The sequence below is a fragment of the Trachemys scripta genome, chromosome 22, assembly GCF_013100865.1.
Source record: "Trachemys scripta elegans isolate TJP31775 chromosome 22, CAS_Tse_1.0, whole genome shotgun sequence".
Classification (NCBI taxonomy): domain Eukaryota; kingdom Metazoa; phylum Chordata; order Testudines; family Emydidae; genus Trachemys; species Trachemys scripta.
This window is the reverse complement of record NC_048319.1, coordinates 14,115,137-14,140,619: the sequence shown is the minus strand read 5'-3', so window position 1 is coordinate 14,140,619 and position 25,483 is coordinate 14,115,137. Positions and strand designations below refer to the sequence as shown.

At 51.1% G+C, this 25,483-nt stretch overlaps 1 protein-coding gene and 1 long non-coding RNA gene across 2 annotated transcripts; one reads left to right on the top strand and one right to left on the bottom strand.

Annotated features, from left to right (window-relative positions):
- The first annotated feature begins 7,830 nt into the window (after positions 1 to 7,830).
- LOC117868893 lies at positions 7,831 to 18,504 on the top strand. Its single transcript, XR_004643728.1, has 3 exons — positions 7,831 to 7,883; positions 8,437 to 8,537; positions 17,694 to 18,504. It is a non-coding gene; the product is annotated as an uncharacterized LOC117868893 (long non-coding RNA).
- ANGPTL4 (angiopoietin like 4) lies at positions 13,000 to 25,240 on the bottom strand. Its single transcript, XM_034755268.1, has 7 exons — positions 24,633 to 25,240; positions 24,068 to 24,178; positions 23,325 to 23,457; positions 16,993 to 17,106; positions 16,803 to 16,898; positions 16,209 to 16,484; positions 13,000 to 14,984 (listed from the first exon to the last, which is right to left on the bottom strand). Exons 1-7 carry the CDS (start codon positions 25,119 to 25,121, stop codon positions 14,803 to 14,805), a joined length of 1,401 nt encoding a protein of 466 aa, XP_034611159.1. The 5' UTR covers positions 25,122 to 25,240; the 3' UTR covers positions 13,000 to 14,802.
- Between the last annotated feature and the right edge of the window lie 243 nt (positions 25,241 to 25,483).

The window sequence follows — 25,483 nt, the reverse complement described above, 5'->3', positions numbered from 1 at the left end:
GAAATCTATCTTTTGTAGTTAATAAGGTTGTTTTATGTTTTAATTTAAACCCAGTGTGCCTTTAAGTAAAGTGTCTGGGGGAAAATCTCAGTTTGGTTTAACACAGACTTGTTGCATTTCCACTCCACATTGAATGGGAGGCAAACTAGAAAATAAATTCATACTGGTTGGGGTTTGGACCAGGGCTCTGGGGTCTTTGTCTGGGAAGCTGGTGATTATTTTGGCTGTAGCCTCTCTATTGTTGGTTTATGCAGTGGCTGGTCAGAGAGCCTGCATGTAACTGCAGCTGGGTGTGTCCCTACATGTGTGAATGCTGGAGGAAGTGTAGGACCCGGAGCGAGTCTGCAGCTTGTCACAGCAGCACAGTGTGAGAGGGAACCCAGGTTAGTGTGTCAGAGGGCTCAGTGGTACCCCAGTTCCAGGTGGCACCCTGGGGGGAACCCATCACACTCACCTCCATAATTCCTACTCTGCATCCAGGGGGATTGGTTCACATCTCTCGATATTCAGGAGGTGTACTTCCACATAGCAATAATACTATCACACAGGAAGAACATGAGATTCACGATAGGACACATATACTACCAATATCAAGTATTACCCTTTGGTTTATTGAACACACCAAGAGTATTTACCATGGTGCTAGCAGTCATGGCAGCACATTTAAGAAGGAGGAATATTTTGGTGTATCCTTACCTGGATGGTTGGCTGATACAGGAACGATCTCCTCGACACATCTCAGAAGCCAATAGTTACACGCTTAACTTGTTCCAGAACCTGCATCTGAAAGTCAATGTTCAAAAGCCCATCTGAATCCAATCCAGAGAATCAAATTCATCGGAGCAATTTTAGATTCAAATAAGTCCATGGTTTGACTTCCTCATTTTTGTGTAGCTCCCCTTTTTTAAGTTAAATGCCACTGTGGTGGGTTTCTTTGGTATTTTGCCCCCTACAGAGATGTTAAATTTAATTACATTATAGTTGCTATTACTGAGTGGTTAAGCTATATTCACTTCTTGGACCAGATCCTGTGTGCCACTTAGGACTAAATCAAGAATTCCTAGTTCCGGGACTAACTGCTCCAAGAAACAGCCATTAATTGTGTCTAGAAATTTAATCTCTACATCCCATCTTGAGATGACTTGTACCAGGTCAACATGGGGATAGTTGAAATCCCATTATTATTTGGTTTTCTGTTTTTGTAACCTCTTTAATCTCCCTGAGCATTTCACAGTTGCTGGTCATCATCCTGGTCAGGTGATTGGCAGTATATTCCTACTGCTATATTCTTATTATTCAAGTATCCAGACACCACAGTGAGAACTTGCTTCACTCTTTTCAGACATATGGCTTCGTGTACCTTCAAGATGTCTCATGGCAGACTATGACTCTAATGCATGCAAGTCTGGCTAAGATTGGTGTACACCCATCAAATATCATCTTGATATGGCCCTCTGTATGCCTCCACTAGCTTTGTCAACATTGAAATGGTGGAAGGACCCTACAAAGCCTGCAGAGGAGTTCCCTTTACACCTCCCCTCCCATTCAAAATTAAGATGAAAGATGCCTCACTTTTGGGATGGAGAGCACACATAGATGGTCTGCAGGTGCAGGGCCTGTGGATGCCTTGAGAAGCACAAATCCACTTTAGCCTCTTAGACTTCAGAGCAGTCAACAAAACCTGTGGGTCAGACTGTCCATATAATGACAGACAATATAACGACCATATTTTACATCAACAAGTGGGCAGTCAAAATCCTCCCCTTTCTGTCAAGAAGCAGTCAGGCTGTGTATCTGGTGCATCATGCACCAGATCTCACACTCAGCGGTACTCTTACCTGGTCTGCAAAACAGCAGACCATGTGAGCAGACACTTCTCTTCAAACCACAAGTGGGAAATCAAAGACTCCATCCTCCAGAACATCTTTTTGGACTGAGGTTATTCTTGATTGGACCTGTTTGCAACACAAAACAACAAGGTCTTCTGTTCCAGGGGGGCGTGAGCCCAGGTGCCCTGTCTGATGCCTTCCTAATCTTGTAGACAGGGGAGTCTACTGTACATCTATCCACTGGTCCCATTGCTTCCCAGAGAGCTCTGCAAAATCAGACAGGACTCATTCTGATAGCTTCAGTGAGGCTGAAGAAGTTTTGGTTCCAAAACATGTTTTCTCGTGGGAGGGAGGCAACCTAGTGACAGAGGATGTGGAAAAAGCTAATGTACTCAATGCTTTTTTTGCCACTGTCTTCACAAACAAGGTCAGCTCCCAGACTGCTGCACTGGGCAGCACAGTATGGGGAGGAGGTGACCAGCCCTCTGTGGAGAAAGAAGTGGTTTGGGACTATTTAGAAAAACTGGATGAGCACAAGTCCATGGGGCCGGATGCGCTGCATCTGAGGGTGCTAAAGGAGTTGGCGGATGTGATTGCAGAGCCATTGACCATTATCTTTGAAAACTCATGGCGATCGGGGGAGGTTCCGGATGACTGGAAAAAGGCTAATGTAGTCCCCGTCTTTAAAAAAGGGAAGAAGGAGGATCTGGGGAACTACAGGCCAGTCAGCCTCACCTCAGTCCCTGGAAAAATCATGGAGCAGGTCCTCAAGGAACCAATTCTGAAGCATTTAGAGGAGAGGAAAGTGATCAGGAACAGTCAGCATGGATTCACCAAGGGCAAGTCATGCCTGACTAACCTGATTGCCTTCTATGAGGAGATATCTGGATATCTGAGGGGAAAGCAGTGGATGTGTTATTCCTTGACTTTAGCAAAGCTTTTGATACGATCTCCCACAGTATTCTTGCCAGCAAGTTAAAGAAGTATGGGCTAGGGGTTACAGTACATGAGAAGTTGGATATGAGTCAACGGTGTGCCCTTGTTGCCAAGAAGGCTAACGGCATTTTGGGCTGTATAAGTAGGGGCATTGCCAGCAGATCGAGGGACGTGATCATTCCCCTCTATTTGACATTCGTGAGGCCTCATCTGGAGTACTGTGTCCAGTTTTGGGCCCCACACTACAAGTCCAGCAGTGGTCAACAAAAATGATTAGGGGGCTGGAGCACATGACTTATGAGGAGAGGCTGAGAGAACTGGGATTGTTTAGTCTGCAGAAGAGAAGAATGAGGGGGGATTTGATAGCTGCTTTCAACTACCTGAAAGGGGGTTCCAAAGAGGATGGATCTAGACTGTTCTCAGTGGTACCAGATGACAGAACAAGGAGTAATGGTCTCAAGTTGCAGTGGGGGAGGTTTAGGTTGGATATTAGGAAAAACTTTTTCACTAGGAGGGTGGTGAAGCACTGGAATGGGTTACCTAGGGAGGTGGTGGAATCTCCTTCCCTAGAGGTTTTTATGGTCAGGCTTGACACTGGCTGGGATGATTTAGTTGGGAATTGGTCCTGCTTTGAGCAGGGGGTTGGACTAGATGACCTCCTGAGGTCCCTTCCAACCCTGATATTCTATGATTCTATGATTATCTTCTACAGTTTCCTACCCCTCACATTTTCCCGCTCTTCTAACCCCTATTCCCTTGACACTTGTGCCAGTGGCAGCATACAGCAGTCTACAGCATGGTAGTGTGATAGGGTGTTCACCCCACAATAGCCTAGGAAAGGTTAATGAGGCTGAGAAGGAGCCAATTAAATGGATAGGCCACACCTGAGGGGAATTAGGTGGCCTAAATAACCTCAGCTGAGAAGGAACAGGCATTTCTGGTATAAAGCCAGGAAGTTGGCAGCAGAAAAGGCTGCAGTGAGGGAGCCTGCATCCACTCTTGGGATGTTATAGGGGGAAGGAAGGAAACCCAGGAGGGAGAGTAGAAACCCCCAGGGAATCCAGGCCCTAGGGAAGGGTTTATCTAGAAGTGTGGCGGAGCAAATCCCACAGAGTGGGAAAAGGCTCAGCGAAATGGCATCAAGGTGGGACACTGCAGACCTTGGCTGTTGATTAGAAGGTCCCTGAGCTGGAACCTGGAGAAGAGACAGGCCCAGATTTCCATACCAGCCACTGGGGAAGTGACACAGTCTGGGCAGTGAGGAAGAAGACTCCCCTTTTGGATGGAGAGACTTTGATAACACCCAGAAGGAGAAAGCACACAGTGTCCTGGCCAGAGGGCCAAGCCACGAAGAGAGAGCACCCTGAGTCACAGCGAGCGAGCGAGCGAGAGAGAGATGGCAGGGCACATGAATGAGTGACAAAAGGGGGCATCGGATCTGGTAGGATCTAATCCCCAGAGCAGCCAGGAGGTGCCCTAGCAGTGAGTGAACTCTGTGACAGGCAGTACCAGTCTATTGTCCATGCTTTGACTGGGAAAATTAAGCAGCCAGGGATTGGTGGCCCCTTATGAGAGTAGAGGGTGTGGTACAGTTACAGGATGGTGCAGAAGAGGTCGGGTATCTGTAGAGGAAGAGTCGTCTGAGGATGACTCATGGCAGGGAGTTCTTTTCTGGAAGAGATGATGCTAACATAATGCAGTCATTCCTGTGCAGAAAGATGGGCATGAAGGTCATGGGAGGGAAGACCAGGACATGGAGGAGAAAGATAATAGGAGGGACTCAGCATTAACAATACAGACATACTCCAGGGATTGCAGCAAAGAGTCCTGTGGCACCTTATAGACTAACAGATGTATTGGAGCATGAGCTTTCGTGGGTATTCACCCTCCGACGAAGTGGGTATTCACCCACGAAAGGTCATGCTCCAATACATCTGTTAGTCTATAAGGTGCCACGGGACTCTTTGTTGCTTTTACAGATCCAGACTAACACGGCTCCCCCTCTGATACTTGACTCCAGGGACTGTCTTCTTTTCAGAGAACACATGCTGCCTTTTTCCAGAATAATATTTTCCCAATGACTCCTTGACTTCAGTAATTGATAAGCTGGGGGGCCTAGGCAGAGAGCATGGGAACACAAGCCTCAATATTTGGGGATTGGCAGACAGCATAGAACACAGCCCACTAATGGTGCCACTCAGCATGTCACCATCTGATCAAGGAGGAGTGGTGCTGAGGGAAGTGGACGTATGGCTTTTGCCTCCCTCTTACACCTCAACAAGGCTCTCTCCCCTCCAGTGAGTTAACTTCCTTCAGGAATCCCTTCTCCTTCCTGCAGAGATCTCCTCAGATGTGGTCAGAGGAGCAGTCTCACAGGAGTGCCAGGAAGGAGAGCAGCCATCGCTGCTTCACAGAGATATGCGGGGGTGGCTCCTTGCATGAATGCTTTTCTGTCAAGATGGACACTACTCTGCTCTTGGCAAAACCAATAAGTGATGCACTCTGTCCAGCTCTGTACATGACATGATTAGCACCAATGTGGTGCATAAAGGAAATGGACCAGATACTCAGCTACAGCTGAGGAGCAGACAATGCAACTCTGAAGCGGGGGATACAAAGGGGGTTGTGAGCTAGGGTGGTTCCTTGGTGTAAGTTAGAGCTGTGTGAAGGTTACTTTGATTTGGCCAGCTGCCAGCATCTCCAAGGAGATCATATGGCAACCAGGGATCCACAAAGTGTAGAGGCATCCTGGCCACACACCCTTTGCTCTGGCCACATGCTCTCAGGGCCAGAGGCAGATTAAGGTTTTGTGGGGCCCTGGGCCAGAGCAAGTGGGGGGTCCCCTCCCCACCTGTTCCACCTGTGGCCCTGCCCCAGTTCCACCCCTTCTGCCTGCGACCCTGCCCACAGCCCGACCCCTTTCTGCCCTTTCCTCAGGGGTGTCGCCCCTGTTCCACCCAGGGTCCCCCCTCATTTGGCTCCCCCCACTGCAGCCCTGCAACCCTTTTTGCTCCTTTCTGCCCCCCCCCCCTGCAGCCACCAAGACAGGAGAAGCTCTGTACCCAGGCCACAGCCCCAGGGCCGTAGCGGGGCATGAGAGCTCCTCCAGTCCCAGGGCCATAGCAGGGGTCCAGCTGCTGGGGCTTCCCCACCATCCCCCGTGCTTCTGTGGGGGACCAGGGTTGGGGTGCTGGGGCTTCTCCTGCCTTGCTCCCCCAGTGCTTCTGCTGGGGATGGGTGGGGAATGTTGGAGGGGGGCTTCCCCCATCCCACGGCTTCTGCTGGAGACAGGGTTGGGGCGTGAGGGCTTCCCACGACTTGCCTACCCGGCATTGCTGCCACGGAGGGCTTCCCCTGCCCCACCCGCCCGGTGGCCAGCGTTCCAGGCTTCTGTTGCCTGGCGGAAGATTTTTTTCCAGAACCCTACAGTTGGCCAGGGCTCCTGGGCTCAGGCCGCATTGGCCCAGTGGCTTATCCGCCACTGCTCAGGGCTACACTCAAGTGGTTTTCCTGTGGCTGACTGTGCTGACTTTGGGGACACATTGCACCACTGGTGTAGTGTAAAACAGCCACAGCACAGCGCAGGATCTGGGCTGCTCTATGGCTCAGGGAGTTCTGGATTCACAGGTAGCTCACAATTTTATTGTGGGGATGTAGGATCTGCAGCTGTGTGTGTTCTTTGCCCAGTGTCCTGCAAGCTGATTCTTAACCATTGCCAATGCAGGGTGGAAGGAAACAAAGGAGAAGAGACTGGGGGGATTTGCTGTGGGTGAAGGACAGGTATTGAGAGAATGCCACCTTCCAAGAACAACTCTAATGGGGACTCAAAAGTCCTAAAGTCAGGCTTGCTAGCCAGGAGTATCACCACCTGCCTGTTAATCTTCTCACTGAGGGACCTCCGTACAACTTCTGTGTCAGCACTAGCCCCGGGGAAGGGCTATTGCGTGAAGGAAGCGACAGTTCCGTAAATAACAAATGACTGTTTGGCGTGAAGGTGAAGCTAATGGGAGGAAGTGTCTGGCACCTCCATCCCAGGGACTCAGACGCTGCAACATGAGGAGGCGTTTTGCTAAGGGGAGATGTAAAAGGAGTCAGCTGTATTGAGATACAAGTAGGGTACCATTTAAGAGGGAAATAAGGAAACACAATGACAAATTCACCCGTCTGCTATACATCTGCCTCCCCTCCCCAAGGACCAAGCAAACATAGCCCCTAACAGCACTCTTCCCTCTCAGATCCCAGCTAAACTGGGGGAAGAAACCTCCTGCCCTCAAACAAGATTTTTGAGGCTAGATCTAGCAGAGTTTAGTTCCTGTCATAGTTTCAGGGTAACTGCACCTGTATTTCGCTCTCCATGGAGCCTCAAGGGCACCCACGTAAGGTTTCTGGCCCTCAGCTGTTACTTCTCTTGGGCGGAGACCTGTGTCTCTCTCTCCCTTCTGATGAGGGTTTTAAGGCTGCACAGCTTCCTGCCTTACACTGTGATACCCCCAGCAAGCCAGTCTCCCTAGAGGCAGTGCCTGCGCTTTGCTTTCTCTCCAAAGCTATGAACAGTGTATTGCCAGCAGGTACAAGGTACCACCCAGCTCTGTCTAAGCAAGCACATTGATTCTTAAGGTAAAAGCATTGCTGGCAATGCTCCTACTAATACAACCCAATATGCTGTTGGCCTTCTTGGCAACAAGGGCACACTGCTGACTCATATCCAGCTTCTCATCCACTGTAATCCCGAGGTCCTTTTCTGCAGAACTGCTGCTTAGCCAGTTAGTCCCTAGTCTGTAGCAGTGCATGGGATTCTTCCGTCCTAAGTGCGGGACTCTGCACTTGTCCTTGTTGCACCTCATCAGGTTTCTTTTGACCCAATCCTCCAATTTGTCTAGATTCCAATGCCCTCTTCCCTGCTCTTTATGATGTACAAGGAAGTCCTGGCTCACTGTTTTTAAAATACTATTTTTGGCTTGTTTTTTGTATTAGAAATACACCGCTACCTCGATATAACACGACCTGATATAACACAAATTTGGATATAACGCGATAAAGCAGTGCTCCGGGGGGCGGGGCTGCACACTCTGGTGGATCAAAGCAAGTTCAATATAATGCGGTTTCACCTATAACACGGTAAGATTTTTTGGCTCCCAAGGACAGCGTTATATTGAGGTAGAGGTGTATCAGGTCTTGTCTACTCTGCTTCTGCTAGAGTATTATACAGTTGACTGAAGAATTAGAGGGATTGTGATATCATCTGAGACTGAAGGTTGAGCAAGTGGGAGGGGAAGAGAGATTTAATCAGACTTGGTTTTGTGAACCCTTGTGAAAGGTAGGATGGTCCAGTAGTTAGGTGCTAAGCTGGGATGTTGAAGATCTGGATTCAGTTCCCTGTTCTGCCATGGGCTTCCTGTCTGACCTTCGGCAAGTCACTTAGTCTCTCACTGCCCCATTTCCCCATCTGTAAAATTGTGATAGTGGTTCGTTGGGGAGGTGTTCAGATGCTGCAGTCGAGGGGACCTGGCATCGGTGCTTGGGCTGCTCGGTGAGGATTGTTCTGTGTGTGAACAGGTGGTATCAGAATTGCTTATGCAGCTACAGTTTGTGATTTCTATGGATTTTAACGGCTCTCTGTTTTTGTTTAGTGATACTTATCGTGGTTTGTCTTGTCTTGAACTGCACTTAGGAACCTGAACAATGAGCACATAGAATCTTTCTTTGGGAATACACCTTCTGTTCAAGTATCTCAAAGTGTGTTACAAGTGTCATCACATCACCGGGAAGTAGGTAAGTAGAGTTATTCCCATTTCACAGACAGGGACACTGAGGCGATTACGGGTCGCCACCACCATTTACAGGTTAGGCACCTAAATCTGTATTTAGGAATGTACTCTAAAAAGGCCTGATTTGTATTGGTGCTGAGCACCCACAGATCCCTGGACTTCGGTGAGTTTTGTGAGTGCTCAGCTTCTCGGAGAATCCAGTGGCTTTAGGTGCTTAACGTTAGGTACCATGTGTGAAAATGGTAACCATATCCTGAAGGAAAACTACTTTGCAGCACCATCTGGTGACATGGAGAGTTACACATCAGCTCCAAGCTTCCAGATTTTCACAGTAATGGGTCAGTCTCTGCCCCTTGCTGCAAGGAGATCTGCAATGTCTCAGGCTCTATGCCCCTGTTCTTGGTTCTGCAGCAGAGCCAGCCATGGGGCACAGACTACTTCTTGGCCCACCAATGCAGAATGAGAGGGGAGACCCATTGTGTGGCACCATAATAATGACTTTTCTAGCTTAGGTGAGGGGATTGGGGTGAGGAGCAGGCTTTGCAAGAGGGAGGAGCTGCCCCCGGACTCCTCCAAAATGAGTTGGGAAGGGGAAGGACCCTCCAGACCACAGAGCAGCTCACCAGAAGACAATTAGGCCACAATTTTACAAAGTAGCTACTGCCTTTGGGTGCGCACCCTTAGATGTCGAAGGCCTTTCTTCCATAAGTGCTGAGCACCACAATGGCAGTTGAAGTCAATGGGAGTCGCAAATGCTCAGCGCCTCTGACAATCAGGCTTCAAGTGTTTCAGGCTGATCCCCCAAAAACAGTCTCACACACAACAAAAGGCCACTTTTGAAAATGGTCTTTGTGGTTATTGGTAATGGGTCTGGCTGTAATGGGCTGAGGAGAGCTGGCAGGGCTCCTTGGAAGGGGTGGAGTTGTGTAGAACTTAACTGTTATTGTGAAATTGGCCAGTTTCTCCAGGATTCACACCAGAGTCAGATTCAACTTGTTAGTTTCTCTGTGACAGGATGTCCTACCGTCCCTGGTTCTGGGCTGGCCCTTTCCCGTGGAGAGCAGGAGCAAGTCTTTGGGCTTGCAGTTATCATGGCTGCTTGACATGACCGCTCCAGCATACACATGGTCCTCTGAACAGGATCTTCACAAACCTCCTGTGTTTTAGCTGCATTCTCGTGACTAGCAGGGAGGGGGGCTCGTCCATACACAAAATTGCACCAGTTTAACTAAAGGAGCAACATTTAAACTGACCTCGTTAAACTGGTGCAGCTTTGTGTGTGGACACTCTTACTTTGGATTAAACCTGGCTTATATTGGTTTAGCTACAGCTAGCAGGATGAGAGCATCCACACACAAAGTTGCACTGGTTTAGTTGGTTTAATGCAGGGGTCGGCAACCTTTCAGAAGTGATGTGCTGAGTCTTCATGTATTCACTCTGATTTAAGTTTTTGCGTGCCAGTCATACATTTTAACGTTTTTAGACTGTTTTAGCAGTCTCTTTCTATAAGTCTGTAATATATAACTAAACTATTGTTGTATGTAAAGTAAATAAGGTTTTTAAAACGTTTAAGAAGCTTCATTTAAAATTAAATTAAAATGCAGAGCCCCCCGGGACCAGTGGGCAGAACCCAGGCAGTGTGAGTGCCCCTGAAAATCAGCTTGTGTGCCGCCTTTGACACGAGTGCCATAGGTTGCCTACCCCTGGTTTAATGTCACACCTTGAATTAAACCTGTTCAACTTTATATGTAGCCCCCAGCAGTCATTTCTCTGATCCAACAGTTGTTTTCTTTGCGGCTATTTCTCTAGGCTACAGCATGGTCCACTCCTACCACTGTGGTGAAGGGTGGTGAAGCACTGGAATGGGTTACCTAGGGAGGTGGTGGAATCTCCTTCCTTAGAGGTTTTTAAGGCCCGGCTGGACAAAGCCCTGGCTGGGATGATTTAGTTGGGGTTGGTCCTGCTTTGAGCAGGGGGTTGGACTAGATGACCTCCTGAGGTCCCTTCCAACCCTGATATTCTATGATTCACTCTTGCCAAAGAGATTACTATGGCTGTGAGAGCTAATCCAAGACCCCTCCCATGCTGTGTGGGGTATTTGCACTGTCAGGAGCTAGTGTGTGGTATATAAGCAAACCACATTTCCTACCTAGCTAGGTCAAATCCTCCCAATTTAATAGTGGGCTGGGAGAGCTCATCAGTCTCATGCCACTCCCAGTCCAAGGAGCTCCTGACTCCCAGCCCAGCTGCATTGTTGAGCCACACCAGGGCATCAGCACTGATCCATCTGTAGTCTGGCACACACCACTCCGGTGTCATCCTTGATCTGGCTGGGGCCACTGGCTCCAGGCCAGCTGATTGACTCCGGGCATTCTTGACTCTGAGGCCCACATGGTTCTTGACCTGAACAGGTTCTAGTTATCAGCCCCACATCACTCCCATCTGCCCACCTCTCACTGCACTTTTAATCACCCCTGTGCTGCATGAGATCACATTCCCTCAGGACTCATTGAGGCCTCTATGTGGTCATTTCCACACAAGCACCTCCCCTTGCCACATGCTCCACCTCTCTATCATAGGACAGCCCATGTACTGCTCTACAGCCTGGGGACACGCAGGGACCTGAACAGAGGTCATGGCAGGTGAGTGAAGGAGAATTGATTTTCAGATACACACTATTACTCATTTTAAAGCCTGGACCTAGATTCTGTTACCACTTTTAAATTCTTGTGGGGTTTTTAAGCATAGCTGCCATTCAGCTAAACACTTCTCAATCCAAGGCAGAGAAACTATTCTGAGGGAACAGTAGTCCATTCACAGGTAGGATGGGTAAGAAAAAGGGCAACTATTTCCAGCAAGGCGCTGGACCTTTGTGCCCTGCTCGGGAGCTGGGTGCTAGAATTCAGGACACTCTTATGCTGCACAAATAACAAACTCGCTGAGTCCTTAGATGGAAGCTGCTACATAAATGCTTTTTATTATTAATTGTTATAAGGCCACAGCATCAGATACCATGTTACAACCAGTAACTTGGTGCTGGCCTGGTTCCTGGGAAGGGGGCGTTTCACATCCCTGGTAATGGGAATATTTGAAACTGCCCTTTCCTCATTAGCACTGCATGTGGTGTCATTTCTCTCATCACCAGAGGGAGCCCTCTTCTTTCATTTGGACTTGAAGATCAAACTGAAATCAGAATTCAAAGCATGCATTGGAAAATAGATGAGGGAGGATTCAGAGGGAATTCCAGTTAAGAGTCCAAGTACTTCCCCTTCCTTGTTAATATCTGTCACAAGAGTGGAATTTCCCAGAGAAAGAAGGCCCAGTAACACTCTTAATTTGTGAATGGTCTCTGCCTACGGGGCCTCATCCCTCACAGTGAGAAGTGGAATTGGGTAGATCTACCATAGGGTAGATCAGGACCAAGGAATAAGTGAGAACAGCAGGGATAGTTCAACTGGTCAGCTCTTTTGGCTAGCTTGCAAGCTTCCTGGTGCTAGTCTTTTGTGAGAGGTTGTACTGCCTGTTAGCTTTGCTCTTTTGGCTGGAGACTTGCAGAAAGCCAATTTCTGCACATTAGGTCCCCCGTGCCAGGCAGTAGCTCACAACAGGAACTATTTCTGGCTGGTGCTGGAAATAAAGGTTGGAGAGTAAAGCTGGAAAATTTATTCCAACTGCCACAGAATGAAAATCCAGAAATGAACAGATAAGGGTGCGGTTATTTCACTGCTCTTTATTCGTAGGAGCATCTTACTTCAATGAACATAGCACACAGGGCCTCTGACATCTTAACACATGCTGGGACCAATTTAGTTTTGAATTAGACGAACACCATTTTTTCTCTGTATCTATCCACCAAGGTACTATTTCAGAACACAAGGGGGCACAGATAAGGCGTATGGGGAGGTGTACGTTGCATAGTTTGTATGAGCACTTCCAGGCTAGTAGAGAATTTCACATAGCAATTCTTGTGTCGAGTCCAATCATTAGGAGTTTATCCTTTTAAATAGAGATTGGATGCCTGAGACACCAAGTGACGGAGAATCCAACGTAGCTCTTGAAAAGGGGCTCCACTGGAAGCAATGTTCAAGTTTGACCATTTCAATTTGTCTAGCTTCAGCTTCTGGCCACTTGATCTTATTTTTCCTTTGGCTGCTAGAAGAAACAGCCCTCTGATATGAGCGATCTCCTCCCTGCATAGGGAATTATGGGGGGATTGCATTGGCACTTAATGTTCTCTCCAATAAGCTAAACAGATTGAGCTTCCTTAGTTTTACCGCAAGGCCTGTTTTCCAGACAGTGTCATCCCTGCAGCTCTTCTGAGCTCTCCCCAGTTTTGTCTGACATCCTTTAACATGTGAACACCAGAACTGACCTAGCGGCGAGTCCCTTACATAGCAGTGCACCAGGTGGCCTCCACCACCTCATTAGCAGTCATGACAGAACTCAGAACACATGTGCGATATCGATCGGTTTGGTGGGTTTTTTATTAAAAGACATCTGCAGAAAGTCAGATTTTAGTATAAAAAGGTTAGAGCTGAAAATACATAAACTACTGATTATCTTTTTCAAACCCAACATTTATAAATTACACCACATTGTTATTAACACTGCATTTAAATACAGAAACAAATTAAACAGTAAATTCATTAAAAAGATCCAGCATTCTACAAATGACTATTTACAGTATTCAGCAGCTAAGAGCTCTAGCAAGTCAGTCAATATGACTCAAATAGGACAGGATACTTGGGAACACCCAAGAGGGAAACTTGGCCTGTAACAGTTTTAGTGATTATCACTTGACCTAGGGTCTCCCCAAGATCAGATGCATCCCACCACACCTGCTCCCCTCCTCTAAGACACTCTGGGAAACCCTCAAATCCAGTCACTGAAGATACTAGAATAATATGTGCAGTATTTCGGGGGCAGACACCATGTGCGATTGATGCTGCTCCCAGCATCTTGGGGGAACCCTACTGTACCTCACCTTCAGGGAGGATTGTTTAAATTTCAGGTCACAGCCAGGGGACAGGGATTTTGGAATCTTTGAAGGAGAAACTAAACCTCCAGGATATGGTGATGGAGGAGAAGCACATCCCTCGCTGTGAATTCAGGGCCCATGCCAAAAGGACAGCAAGGGCAGACTATGCCTCATGCCATTCTAGAGGCTGTTCTAGCTGACTCAGAGCGGCACCGGTAGGCTCTCTCTGAAGCTCAGGATTCACAGAGCCAAAAGGGATGTCTCTGATCTAGTCTGGCCTCCTGGTAACAGGCAATTGGAGGAATTACTGGGTGAAATTCTAAGGAAGAAACTGTTCTTCCCAGGTGGGGAGGCCAGGAAGGAGGAGTTGCAGGTAATCTTTGAGGGTGAAGAAAGCTGGATGGACCTCAGTCCCCATTCCTCAAGAGGGGCCCCCAGAACCTTCCCTTGGAGGAACCAGTCAAATGGTGTTTAAGTAACTGAGGAGAGGGGGGGCAGCTGGGCAGGAGTTAAGAGAAACAAGGTGTCAGACATGAGTTACATTTGCTGCTGCCTCTATTGCTGCTGCTGTGTAACTGACCTGCCACGGCTGGAGGCGGGTCTCTAGTCAGCTGTTCTGGGGGAAATGGGATGGGTTTTTGGCAGCAGCACTTTACTGCAGCTCCAAACCTCAGAGCCCAGCAGGGAGCTATCCTAGAAGAAAAGCCCGACAGTATCAGCAGCCTCTTGGCTCATGGGGGCTTTGTGAGCCTCCTCCAGGTGGGAATCCCAGTGAGAGGAGAGGATTAAGGTGGCACATGGGCCCAGGGTGCAGCTGTTCTATGATAGAAGAGGACCCCATTCACCTCACCTCTCCCCAGCTTCAGTGCTGGGAGCAACTGAGCCCCTTGAAAGCACAGTGGCTTTAACAGCAAAGGTAACGGATCAACCAAGACTTAGGACAAAGTTTTGTACATCATTGACTTGGGCAGCGGCAGAGCTGGTCTGTGACTGCTCCCCCAGCTTGTGCGTACCACAGTGACCCTTCTCCCTGTTCAGGGCTACTTGCCCATTCTGGGAGCTCCCATCCTTTGAGTTCATTGGACCCCAGTAACACTAAGTGGTTATACCTACAGGAAGAGCCTGTTGCTGCATTACTCCATGCTAGACTCTGCCAGCTAAACAGCTGCTAATGTGAGGAAAGGTTCCTCTCTGAACTGTCACTGTGAGGGTTGCGTTGCTGGTTTCTGTAAACACCAAGTGACGGAGCTGCAAATCTACGCTCCTTTGAGTCTTTCAAGTGGCAGCTAGGTTAGGATTCTGTTTCCAGCTCTGCGGGTCGGATTTTCAGGATGGTAGATTTCAGTGGGTAATACCTCCCCTTCCATGTCTTCCAGAAGATGCCCTGTTTCCGCTCATGCCTCTGGCGGGGGATGGAGCGGAAGTACTTTCCGTTGAGGTTGGCATGGCCACAAGTGCTGAACCACCAGCCTCCTAGAAGGAAGGAAGGGACAGATTTCAGCCAATGTGAATTTTCACAGCCAAAAAACAGGATATAAAATAACAGGATAAGACAATCACCCCAGATTCAGAGCTATTGCTGCACCTTCCCTTCCAAGCACAGTCTGCTCAGAGCTTTGGAAGGTTAAAAGAACCTGAAGTGTGTATGTGACAGGAGTTTCAGAGGGTCCCATGCTTCAGGGAACTCCAGCACTACTTCCAGGTCTGAAGGAGATCAAGCCATGCAGGCAACTAGGCCTGCATGGCCACCAAAGAGGCCAAATTAATGCAAATACTTCTGTAGCCCCATCCTTGTCATATGAGCCGTAGGTGGTGGGGCAGACCCATTGATGCGATAGGACGTGTTATTAGCTCCATTTTGCAGTTAGGGAATAGAGGCTGAATTGCAGCACTTGCCCAGTGTCACCCAGCATAGGGGGAAGGGGTTAGACACGCAAGCGCACTTGGAATTGACACCAGATATCCCAGTCCAGTGCTGTGGCTCAAGACCATTCCACTCCCATTTGAGAGCACAGGCCCCACATGTGCAATCTCTGGCCACTAGGGGGTGCAAAAGTGGAACTGTTGTAGCAGCTGAGAATCCCAGGTAGCCCCAAGAGAAAGAAGTAGCCTCCTGGATGGACAGGGTAGGTGTGTTAGCTCTGCTAGCAGAGCTAACCTTGTGGGAAATGCCACGGTTTTGGTTCACACAGGTTTTCTGTTTCATTTGTATTCAATTTACAGTTCAAACAAGCCAAACATTCAGACATGGGTGAACTGGCCTCCTCCTTTGCTTGGACAGTTTGAGTCACAGGGAACAAGCTGGTAAAGCTGGGCCAAGTTATGACTTTGTAACAGAACCTGGAACCATGAGAATATCACCTGGTTTCAGGTCTCATTAGAGTTGCTCGCACAGCTCCCCCTGTGGATCACACGGTCCCATTCCTGTGGAGAAGGAGGAGGGTGAAGCAGGGGACAAGGTCAGAGTCAAAATACCCAAATGGCCGTTTTTCACCAGTGCCATCTGCCCCAAGCTGTCGGAAGCAGGGTTCTGTTTGCATAGCACCGAAACAAGGAGGGTCTTACACTGGAAAAGGAGAGCTGGGCTCCAAGCTGCTTGGGGCAGATGGAGGAAGACTGCTGCCACCTACCTCCCCACCAAGAGAAAGACCAGACTCTTGCTTAGGAACACAGCACCTTGCCTTTGCCAGTACTGACCTGATAGGTGCTTGGCACAGTTAGTGTCAGCTTTGAAATCGTTGTCCTGATCTCGAGTGGAGAAGGGCAGCTGTCTGAAGTCCCCTAGGGCATTTTCCAGCTCTCCTGACACAGGTCCAAGGAGACTGAGTGTGTAGGCGGTGTTCTCTCCACCCAGGCTAAAGAGGAACTGAATAAGCTGAGAGTTTCCTTCCCAGTCTTGCAGCTCAATCGAGAGATTGTACCTTCCCTCCTGGACAACGTGGTATATTTTCTCCAGGCCCAACCAGAAATCACCTGAAACACAAGGAACTTTGCATTAGTTGGCATCACACACAAGCGCTATGCAAATCAAGGAAGATGTTAGCATGCAGTGCTAAGAGCACTCCAGAGTCTTTAGTGTGCACAAAGTGCCTAGGGAGGTCAGTGGGTGCATGCACCCTTGTGTAGTGAACTTCCTCAGCCCCTTCTCAGCCAGCTGTGCCCACTCGTCCAGCCGGATGTTATCCTGGGTGGAGATCTTTGGTCCACCTCTGGGAAGGGGGGCAGTGTGGGGATGGAATTTGCTTGCCAATCAGGGAAAGCTAGAATAAAAGTCTTCCACCATCTGCTTACCACTAAGATCTCCAAAGCCATTCCTGTAGGCTTCCCAAATCTGGTCGAAGTCCACAGAGCCATCCCGACGCCTCTGGATCACTGTCCAGCCACCTTCTGCAGGTGAAAGATTTTTCACTTATTTCAGTTCTGTTACTTGCAAGACCAGTTTGCAGAACTCAGAATAGCCTGTGGTGCTCCCCTCACTTACCAGCAGTCATGTCACAGTAGACTTCGAAAGGCTGAGAGCCCAAGGGCTGGATCTGATACACACCACTGCTTCTCTCCCCTGCCAGGAAGAGCTGCTGGCAGTCCAGCGGGAGCTCTGCAAAAAGGCAGAGAGGGAATTTAGAAGAAGCAGTCTCAGCATGCTGCTCTCAAACAGGTTTGTTCACACCACAATCCTAGCGGCCAGACATCTACAAATGAGCCCAGCTTAATCACCAGTTTGAATGCTAAAGCTAGAGACTGTTTGTACAGCACCTAGCACAATGGGGCTGGCCAATGACCAGGGCTCCTAGGCACTATGGCAATATAAAGAAGTAATAAAAAGCCCTAACATTTTCCAAGGCAGCTCTCTAGGCTCTTGGGCTTCTGTTTCATTTGGTACAGAAGTTAATACTGGACTCAGAGGGCCCAGGAAAATAGACAGCTACAGCCTACCAGAGAACTGGGCCAAGTGTGTAACTCAGGAGGAGGAGCTGGTGAGACAGGTCACATGAGCTGTGCAGAGTCTGCAGACCAGAGGCAAACAGGCAGCAGCACTGTGCGGCTTCCAGACATCTCTGGGGACGCTCAGTCAGGACACGAGGAGGGCAGATGCTAGGAAGGGATAAGCTTGCAAAGGGCAATAGGTGCAGAATATTGTTCTAACTCACCCCGACTACCACTAATGCACGAACCACTTGCAAGTTCCCTCTAGCTCTCAAATGGGACTTTAGCCGTAGTTGGAGCCAGCTACGCACAGCATTAGCGAAGACGTGCTGCCGGACGGCCTGGTGCACTGCTTGCTGACTGACACTGGAGCAGGTGCGGAACAGAGACCATCAGCATACGGTGACCCTTTTGCCCAGAGCCCTCATAAGACCCCCAGAAGCAATGAATGGGGGGAAGTGAGGGACCAGGCACAACCTTGTGGGACTCCCAACTGCAGGCCAGGACTGGCTCGGACACTGAGGGGCTGCCCTGCCAGGGCCCATGGGAAGTCACCAACCCACAGCTGCCATAAGGCCACTGGCCAGAGGCTCTGACCGTTCCCTGCAAAGCATCAGCAAGACTAATTGTAAAGCGAAGAGAAGTTCTGCTCCTCCTCTCCCCAGATGCCTGGACTTTGGCCTCGGCTTTACTGTAACTGCCAACAAAGCACCATTTCAACAGAACTGGTAAAAGTCCATTGGGAGCAATCAACAGGCCTAAGAAGAATCCGGTTATAAAACCTGAGTCGAAAGGACAGGAAGGTGTCAGGATGCGCAGGGACTTTACCCAGCTTTGCAGAGCATCAAGGAACAGCCACAAAATCAAACTGCTCTTTGTCTGCCTGCAACGGGTGGCAAGAGCCCCTTTCCTGGCATCTCCCCAAACAAAGCGAGTTCTGTTCCTAATGTAGCCTGGGGGAAGCTGGGACAGTGCCCTTTGCATTCAGCTTTGAAACATGTTGTCTTTGTTCCCTTGAGCTGCAGGGACAAAAAATATATATGTCTGTAAATGAAGACAGCCCCCTCCTTTGGGTATGGCTAACTGCAGCTTGGATACTTGTGCAGCTGCCGTGAGCGCAAGTTCAAGAGGGACTGCGGGGACGTGAGAGTAAACATGAACTTTCCCCCACTTCCTATGCTTTCTTTCTCCACTGGGGAGCGCAGGGACCTCGTTCTCAGCACTGGAGGAGTTTTACAGTCAAGCAAGGTACTGTATGTCTTGCATCATGCAGCGTAGCTGAGCTCTGGGGCGGGACGTGCAGCACCTCACACAGGATCTTGGGTTGCAGCGGGAAGCTAGCCTTGCACTGAGGGCTCCAGCTCAGAAAGCACCGGGGGTGGCACCGGACCGGGCTCTGAACTGGCTCCACTGTTCTCCAGCCCATGTCTGGTTTGGTGCAGAGGGCTCTGGAAACGGCGGAACTGCAAGGGCGCATGCTCTCAGCAAACCTCACCCCCCCATTTAGCACAGCCCAGCCACTCACCCCCTCCCAGCTGCTGCAGAAGGGAGGCAAGCAGGAGGGGGCTGGCCCCCAACTGGGAGGGAAGGATGGTGCTCTCCCCGTCAATAGTGGGGGCTGGGTGGGAAGTGGGGGTCCCCCGTCCATTCCCATCTCTTGGGGTGCTGGTGAGAAGGTTCTGTTGCTGCCCCCACAGGAGCGAGGTTTCAGGAATCTCCCCCCGCCCCCTGAGTGTCCATTTGCTCCCCGCGCTGGACCCGAGCCATGCTGGGCTTGTGCTGTCAGAGCTCAAGCCGAATGCTACAGAGTATCGCTAACGCCTCTCCCACCTTAGTGTCTGGGCAGCAGGCCCAATGGGAAGCGCAAGGAGTGGCACTCAGCGCCAGCCACTCTCCAGGTGTCCAGGCCAGCAGACAAAAGAGCCCTTCCCGACCTCCACTGAGCACCACCCAGCCGGGTCACACTGTGGGGTTGTTTTTAAGATAACTCAAGTGACACCAAGATGCTGCAGGGATGGAAACCCCTGGCTAGGCTTTCAATACCACTCTCCAGGAAGGGCTCCCCGCAGCCTCCTTGCACCCGCCCCTCCCTGCTCTGACATCAGCGTCTGAGTCTGAAGTAGGGGAAAGGTGAGCCCAGCCTGGGAACGCGCTGGAGGAGGGGTTTCTTCCCAAAACAATGAAGCAAGCCTGCTCCCGGGGAAGGGGGAGGGATGGTTAGAAAGGACTGTTAACTTTCACCCAATTTCCTTCCAGCCAATCACTGTGCTGCCTTTCTGATCAGCCATGCTCCCCCCTCCCCCAACCAGTGTGGGTTGCACCCTGACTTTGTCATAAGAGCTATTTTCTTGCTAAGGTCTGAACTTTTACCTAGTTGACTCTTTGGGCACATTACTCCTCCCCCTTCCCCCATAACATCATGAAACCAGATGCCCGGAGCACAGGCGAGCGGGTGGGTTGACAGCTGAAATCACCATTCACCAAGGAGGGGCAGCAGGGTAACCTCTCCCCACTCAAGCCTGCACAGACGCCAGCTTTAGAACAGGCAGCCGTTCACGCACTGGCCTCTCGGATTAGCATCAGCACTTGGGCTAGGCCATCACTGCTACGTCCCACCAAGTCATTCATAGACAAAACCAGGCCACTCCGAGCCAGGAGCAAGCTACCAGAGGGGCCCTTTAGTCAGGTCAGGGTTGTGACAAATGGCACCAAACCACAAAACACCCTTGACTCACTCACCTACCCTCATCCCAGATCCTGCCCCAACTCACTCTGCTGGGCCAAGCAAACAGGATCTGGAGAGAGGGTTGAGGAGGGGGCTGGGATTGTTAGAGTCATCCAGTACTTTAATTTGTCATGGGGCTGGGTGCAGGCACTGACCGACTCACGTTGCTCTGCAATGTGACAGACCAGCAGGGTGGTGGATGTGTCACACAGGACCAGACACAGGTGAGTCAGCAGAAATTACAGCAGGGTGGGCTTGCTTCCCAGTCTAGAACATAGACCCAGGGGCCAGAAGAGATCATATGCTACATTTTCTCAGGACTACTCATTGCTTCCTTCTCTAATCTGTCCTAACTATCTGCAGAAAGGATGCCTGGATCTCTTGCCAATCCACAAGTCAGGCAGATCACACCACGCTGCCCCAAAGAGATTGCTGTTTGCTGGGGCCAAGACTCTCTGAGCAGCTCCCGTTGATCAGTTACCTTCTCACTGGGCTTTGCCAGACATACTGCACTGCTCCGCTGCTGCTTGGTTTCCCCTGCTGTAGCAGCAATGTTCCTACTAACGGCAGCTGGCTCATTAACCTCAGCTCATTTTGCTTTAGAAAAATACTACAGGTAGTTCTGACTTGAGTTTCTTAGCATTGTTCGTTGTGCCACTTTAAATCCCCGGTGGACGCGCATGAGCCCGTGGGCTAGTAAAAATGAAGAGCAAAGTGTTTATGTAAAAAAAAAAAAAAAAAAAACACCCATAAAGGAACGTTAAAACAACAAGGCCCAGCAGAATTACCCCTTGGATTGCCATGTATTTATGGAACGCGAAGGTCACCACAGTCAAGCAGAGTAAACACTGTTCCTTGAACACAGGATTGCATTCCAGGCTCAGTTGTTCAAGTGTTTCTTTTACTCCTACTAGGAACTGTTTGCTTTGCTTTCCCCACCCCGCCTTCCCCAACCAAATTATTTTGGAATCCCAGCACTGTTGGGAGATAGGGTTTAACTTTTGCCTACTTGGCGAGCTGCCAGGGAGGAGAGCGCATGCAGCGCCTGAAGACATGATCCACCTTCTGCAAGTGATTAAACCTCTTGCTCTTGAGGTTGTTTCAAACCTTCAACTTTTGCACAGTTGGCTGAATGCCATGCTTAGTCTGTTAACTTGTGTTCGCTGGATGTACATAAAAGGGCCATTCTGAAGAAGTTGCTTACGGGGCTCATTGCCCACACGACCCCCAATGCAGCAGCATTGGGGGACTGGCTCTCTGTAGGCAGGGAGCAGCTCCGTAGCACCAACCTTCTGAGTGATTGGCTGCTAGGAATGCAGGGAGCAAACAGCCCAGGGAGGACACTGGGGCCAGCACTTGCCGGAAGGCTCCTTCTCCTTGCTAATCAGGGCGGAAATTGAATTGCAGTTGCCAGTCAACGAAAGTGATCAGGCAAATGAAGAGGAACTCAAGGTTTGGCCTAAAAGGGGAACTTTGTCCCGAGAGGAACCACCACTGCCATCAACAGAAGAATCATGGCCTGCTCCACACTGAAAGAGACCCAAGGTTCTGTCATTCTTGGTCATCCTGACCAGTCTTTGCCACCTCCTCCAACAGTCAGTATGCCCCAGTGTAGAGACAGGGTGTGGGGAGATGCTGCCCTCATAAGAGCATAAGAATGGCCATACTGGGTCAGACCAAAGGTCCATCTAGCCCAGTATCCGGTCTGCCGACAGTGGCCAATGCCAAGTGCTTCAGAGGGAATGAACAGAACAAGGCAATTATCAAGAAATGATCCATCCCGTCGCTCATTCCCAGCTTCTGGCAAACAGAGGATAGGGACACCATCCCTGCCCAGTCTCATATCAGCCATGTAGGGCAAGGGCAGAGGGGGACTTGGGAAAGGTTTTCAGGAATGTGGTGCTCTAGTTTGCTCCCCATTGTCCTAATATAGAGGACTCTGGTTCCAAGAACACAGTGTGACCGAGGGCTAACCTAACTCAACTGAAAGCTGGCTGGAAGTCCCCCATGTGTGGTGCGCTATATTTTGGTCTCTCCCCGTCTGCATTCATCTCCTATGCTCTCTGTTCTCTGCCTAGCCCCTGGCCCTTTGTTTTGTTCTTGCAGGGGCAGCAACAGCCAGGTAACAGCACTTTCTGCTTTCAGTCTTCCCATGTGCTAACTAACTACCCCCCCTGCAGCCTTTCTGCCTGGAGAGCCTTCTAAATGGTTCCTGTTTGGGTCAAACCCGTTCCACAGCCAGCTGGAGAACCAAGTCATTTCCCTAGTCTGCACAGAGCTCCTGTCTGGGGAGCAGCCTGCAGTACATGGCCCAACAAGCCACTAAGCCACTCACCCTGGTCCTGTTCCCACTGAACTCAGTGGGAGTATTCTGTGTGATGGAAGCAGAGCCAGGCTCTTTGTGCGGCCTGAAGGAGGTTGCTCCAAAGGTCACAGGCCCAATGAAAGTGTGTGCACGCACACATGGGGGGAATTGTCCAGCAGTCCGGGCACTAACCTGGGACTTAGGAGACTGGGATTCAAAACCCTGCTCAGACACAGGCTTCCCAGGTAAGCCTCCGGCTCCTTGCACCTCACTCTCCCTCTGTCCAGTGGGGACAGCCACAGTACTTCCCTGTTCGTGGGGGTGTTGGATGGTGAGGTGCTCAGACCCTACAGTGACGCAGGTAGATAGACCCACAGCTTCCCATCTATTTCCTGTCCTTCGCTCGTGGCAGATGAACCCCACCCCCACCCCGAGGGATACAGGATAAGGGAAGACTCCCCAGCTGCATTTCAACCCCCCGATAGAACAAGACTCCTCTGCACAAAACCAATGACCAAGTGCTACCACCCTGGTCTGCCAGCCTCATTCAGCCACTTTACCCATTTAGCTACATACCTTCAGGCAGAATTCATCTGCTTCCCACGGGCATTCTCCATGAGGCTGAAACACTCCTGTAAAATCCTTAAATCCCTGCCCGACTGGATCCTGGATCCCTGCTAGATCCTGGCGCCAGACCCTGCCCACACAGCAGATCCTTCCAGTTCCACTCAACTCCCATGAAAGCCAATTTCACATCCTGAATCAGGACAATTGAACCTTTCGTTTTTGGGCTGTAGCTGGAACAGCTGACAGGACGACTCTGCTAACAGGGGGTGGGAGGGAGGAGACAGATACTCACTCTGTGGCTGTGCAGGTTCCACACTGGCGTTTTGGCTTTGGTTGGTGTGTCTGATGCTTTTCTTCAGGTTTATCCTCCACTTTAGACTCTGAGTTTTGTTGTCCTTAAGATGCAGAGGGATCAAGAGATTGACCTGTGCCAAAAACCATGGATGAGTTAGCGACTCATTGAGCAGACTTGAAACACTGATCCAAAGGTGAGCTGGTCGAATGGCTCCCAGAGCAGTTAGTGGTGACACTGCCTGCCTGCTCCAGGATCAGCCCCTACATGTCTGAACTCACCTGGACAGATTATACAACAGGTCTGGGGCTCGGAGTGGCTGTGGTTTGGTACAACCCTGTCTGCCAGGGGTTTATTTTGCAAAAGTAGTAAGAGGTGGCAGAGCCGAGCACCTCAGGTCCAGGTCCTGGTCCTGAACCTCCCCCCAGTTTCAGAACGTGAGGGGGCTTGGATTAAAGGCTCCAACTTGTGGCCTTTGATCTTCTGGGTCAGACACACACAATATTTTGTGCCAACACAAGAAGCACTTTTGAAGCACTTTTAAAGCCCTGTAAAGCTAAATGACACAGAGGCTCTGATTCCTTCTACCGTCCCATGGCAGCGATGAAGCCCCTGGGCTGGGTCCTGAATTATTAAATTAGGCTCAAGAAGCTCCCAGCCTGCCGGGAGCGTTTGCTGGTGGCAGTCTCTGCTCCCTATTCCCACTGCTATTAGCATTCAGGAAAAGCCCCCGCGGAACTTACTTTGCTCTGCAGGCTTTTAATCTGCAGGTTCTGCTTGTCCAGTTTGTACTGCTGCTGTTTGATCTTCTGCAAAAGCTCCTCGATTCTCGTGTTCTGAGAATCCATGAGGGACTAAAATACAAAGAAAAGGCTGAGTTCCGCAACCCCCGTCCCCTCTGCCGGGCGAGCCCAACCCCGAGAGCAAGGCTGGGAATTTCCCAGGCTACTTCGGGTTTTGCTGTCCGGCACGTAGCGCATGAAGCCCTCAGGCGACAGCGCAGCCCGCTGGCCCCAGGGCTGCCTCCCCTTCCCGGCAGCAGCCCCCCGGAGACGCGCTGCCTGCTTAGCGGGGTCAAGGCAGTGGCGAGAAGGGAGCGGACAGTCAGCCTCGCCGGGTCGGGGGCTCACCAGACCGCCGTCCCTGGGAGAGCGGCGAGCGGCCGGGCGCGTGTGCGCTCCCCTGGGGTGATACGGGGGTTGCGCCAGAGCCCCCTGCAGGGTCGGCGTAGCAGCGGGGGGAACCCGGGCAGAGGACGGGAGCACGGGGGACCCCCGGGCAGCCGGAGGAGGGGGGCGGTGCACTCACCTGCAGCGTGCCCAGCTCCTTGGCGCTCTGGTTCTCCGAGGGCCGCCCCTGCAGCACCTGCCGGATCTTGCCCTCGAGCTGCTCCAGCCGGCCCTGGATCTCCGCCTTGTCCCCGGCCATCTGCTGCAGCTTCTCGCGCAGCGCCTCGGAGAGGCTGAAGAGCTGCTGGTCCTTGCCCTGCAGCTCCCGCACGGCGGCCCGCAGCTGCCCGCCCTGCTCCTGCGCCTCGCGGGTCTGGCGCAGGAGCAGCCCCAGCGAGCCGTTGTGGGCACTCAGCCGCCCGCCCAGCTCCCGCAGCTGCCCCTTGGTCTTGTCCACGTGCTCCTTGAGCCCGTGGCCCAGCTGCAGCAGCCCGTGCGCGATCACGTTCACCTCGTCCCAGGAAGCGAACTGCACCTTCCGCTCCTTGCTGCCGGCCGGGAAGCCGCCCGCCCGGGGGCCCAGCCACGCCGCCGCGCATAGCATCAGGGCTGCCGCCGCCAGCCGCATAGTGCCCGGCGCAGGGAGCGCAGCGCAGCCGGCCCGGTGCAGAGTGCAGCGCAGCGCGGGTACCTGGCGCGTGGGAGCGTAGCGCAGTGCAGCCGGCCCGGTGCAGAGCGGAGCGCAGCGCGGTGCAGCCGGCCCGGTGCAGAGCGGAGCGCAGCGCAGCGCAGCGCGGGTACCTGGCGCGTGGGAGCGCAGCGCAGTGCAGCCGGCCCGGTGCAGAACGGAGCGCAGCGCAGCGCGGGTATCTGGCGCGTGGGAGCGCAGCGCAGCAAGCCCGGTGCAGCAGCCGGCTCAGTCTAAGCGCAATAAACACCCGGCCGCGGCCGCTCCCCTTTTATAGCCTCCCCGCGCACCTCGCCACTCTG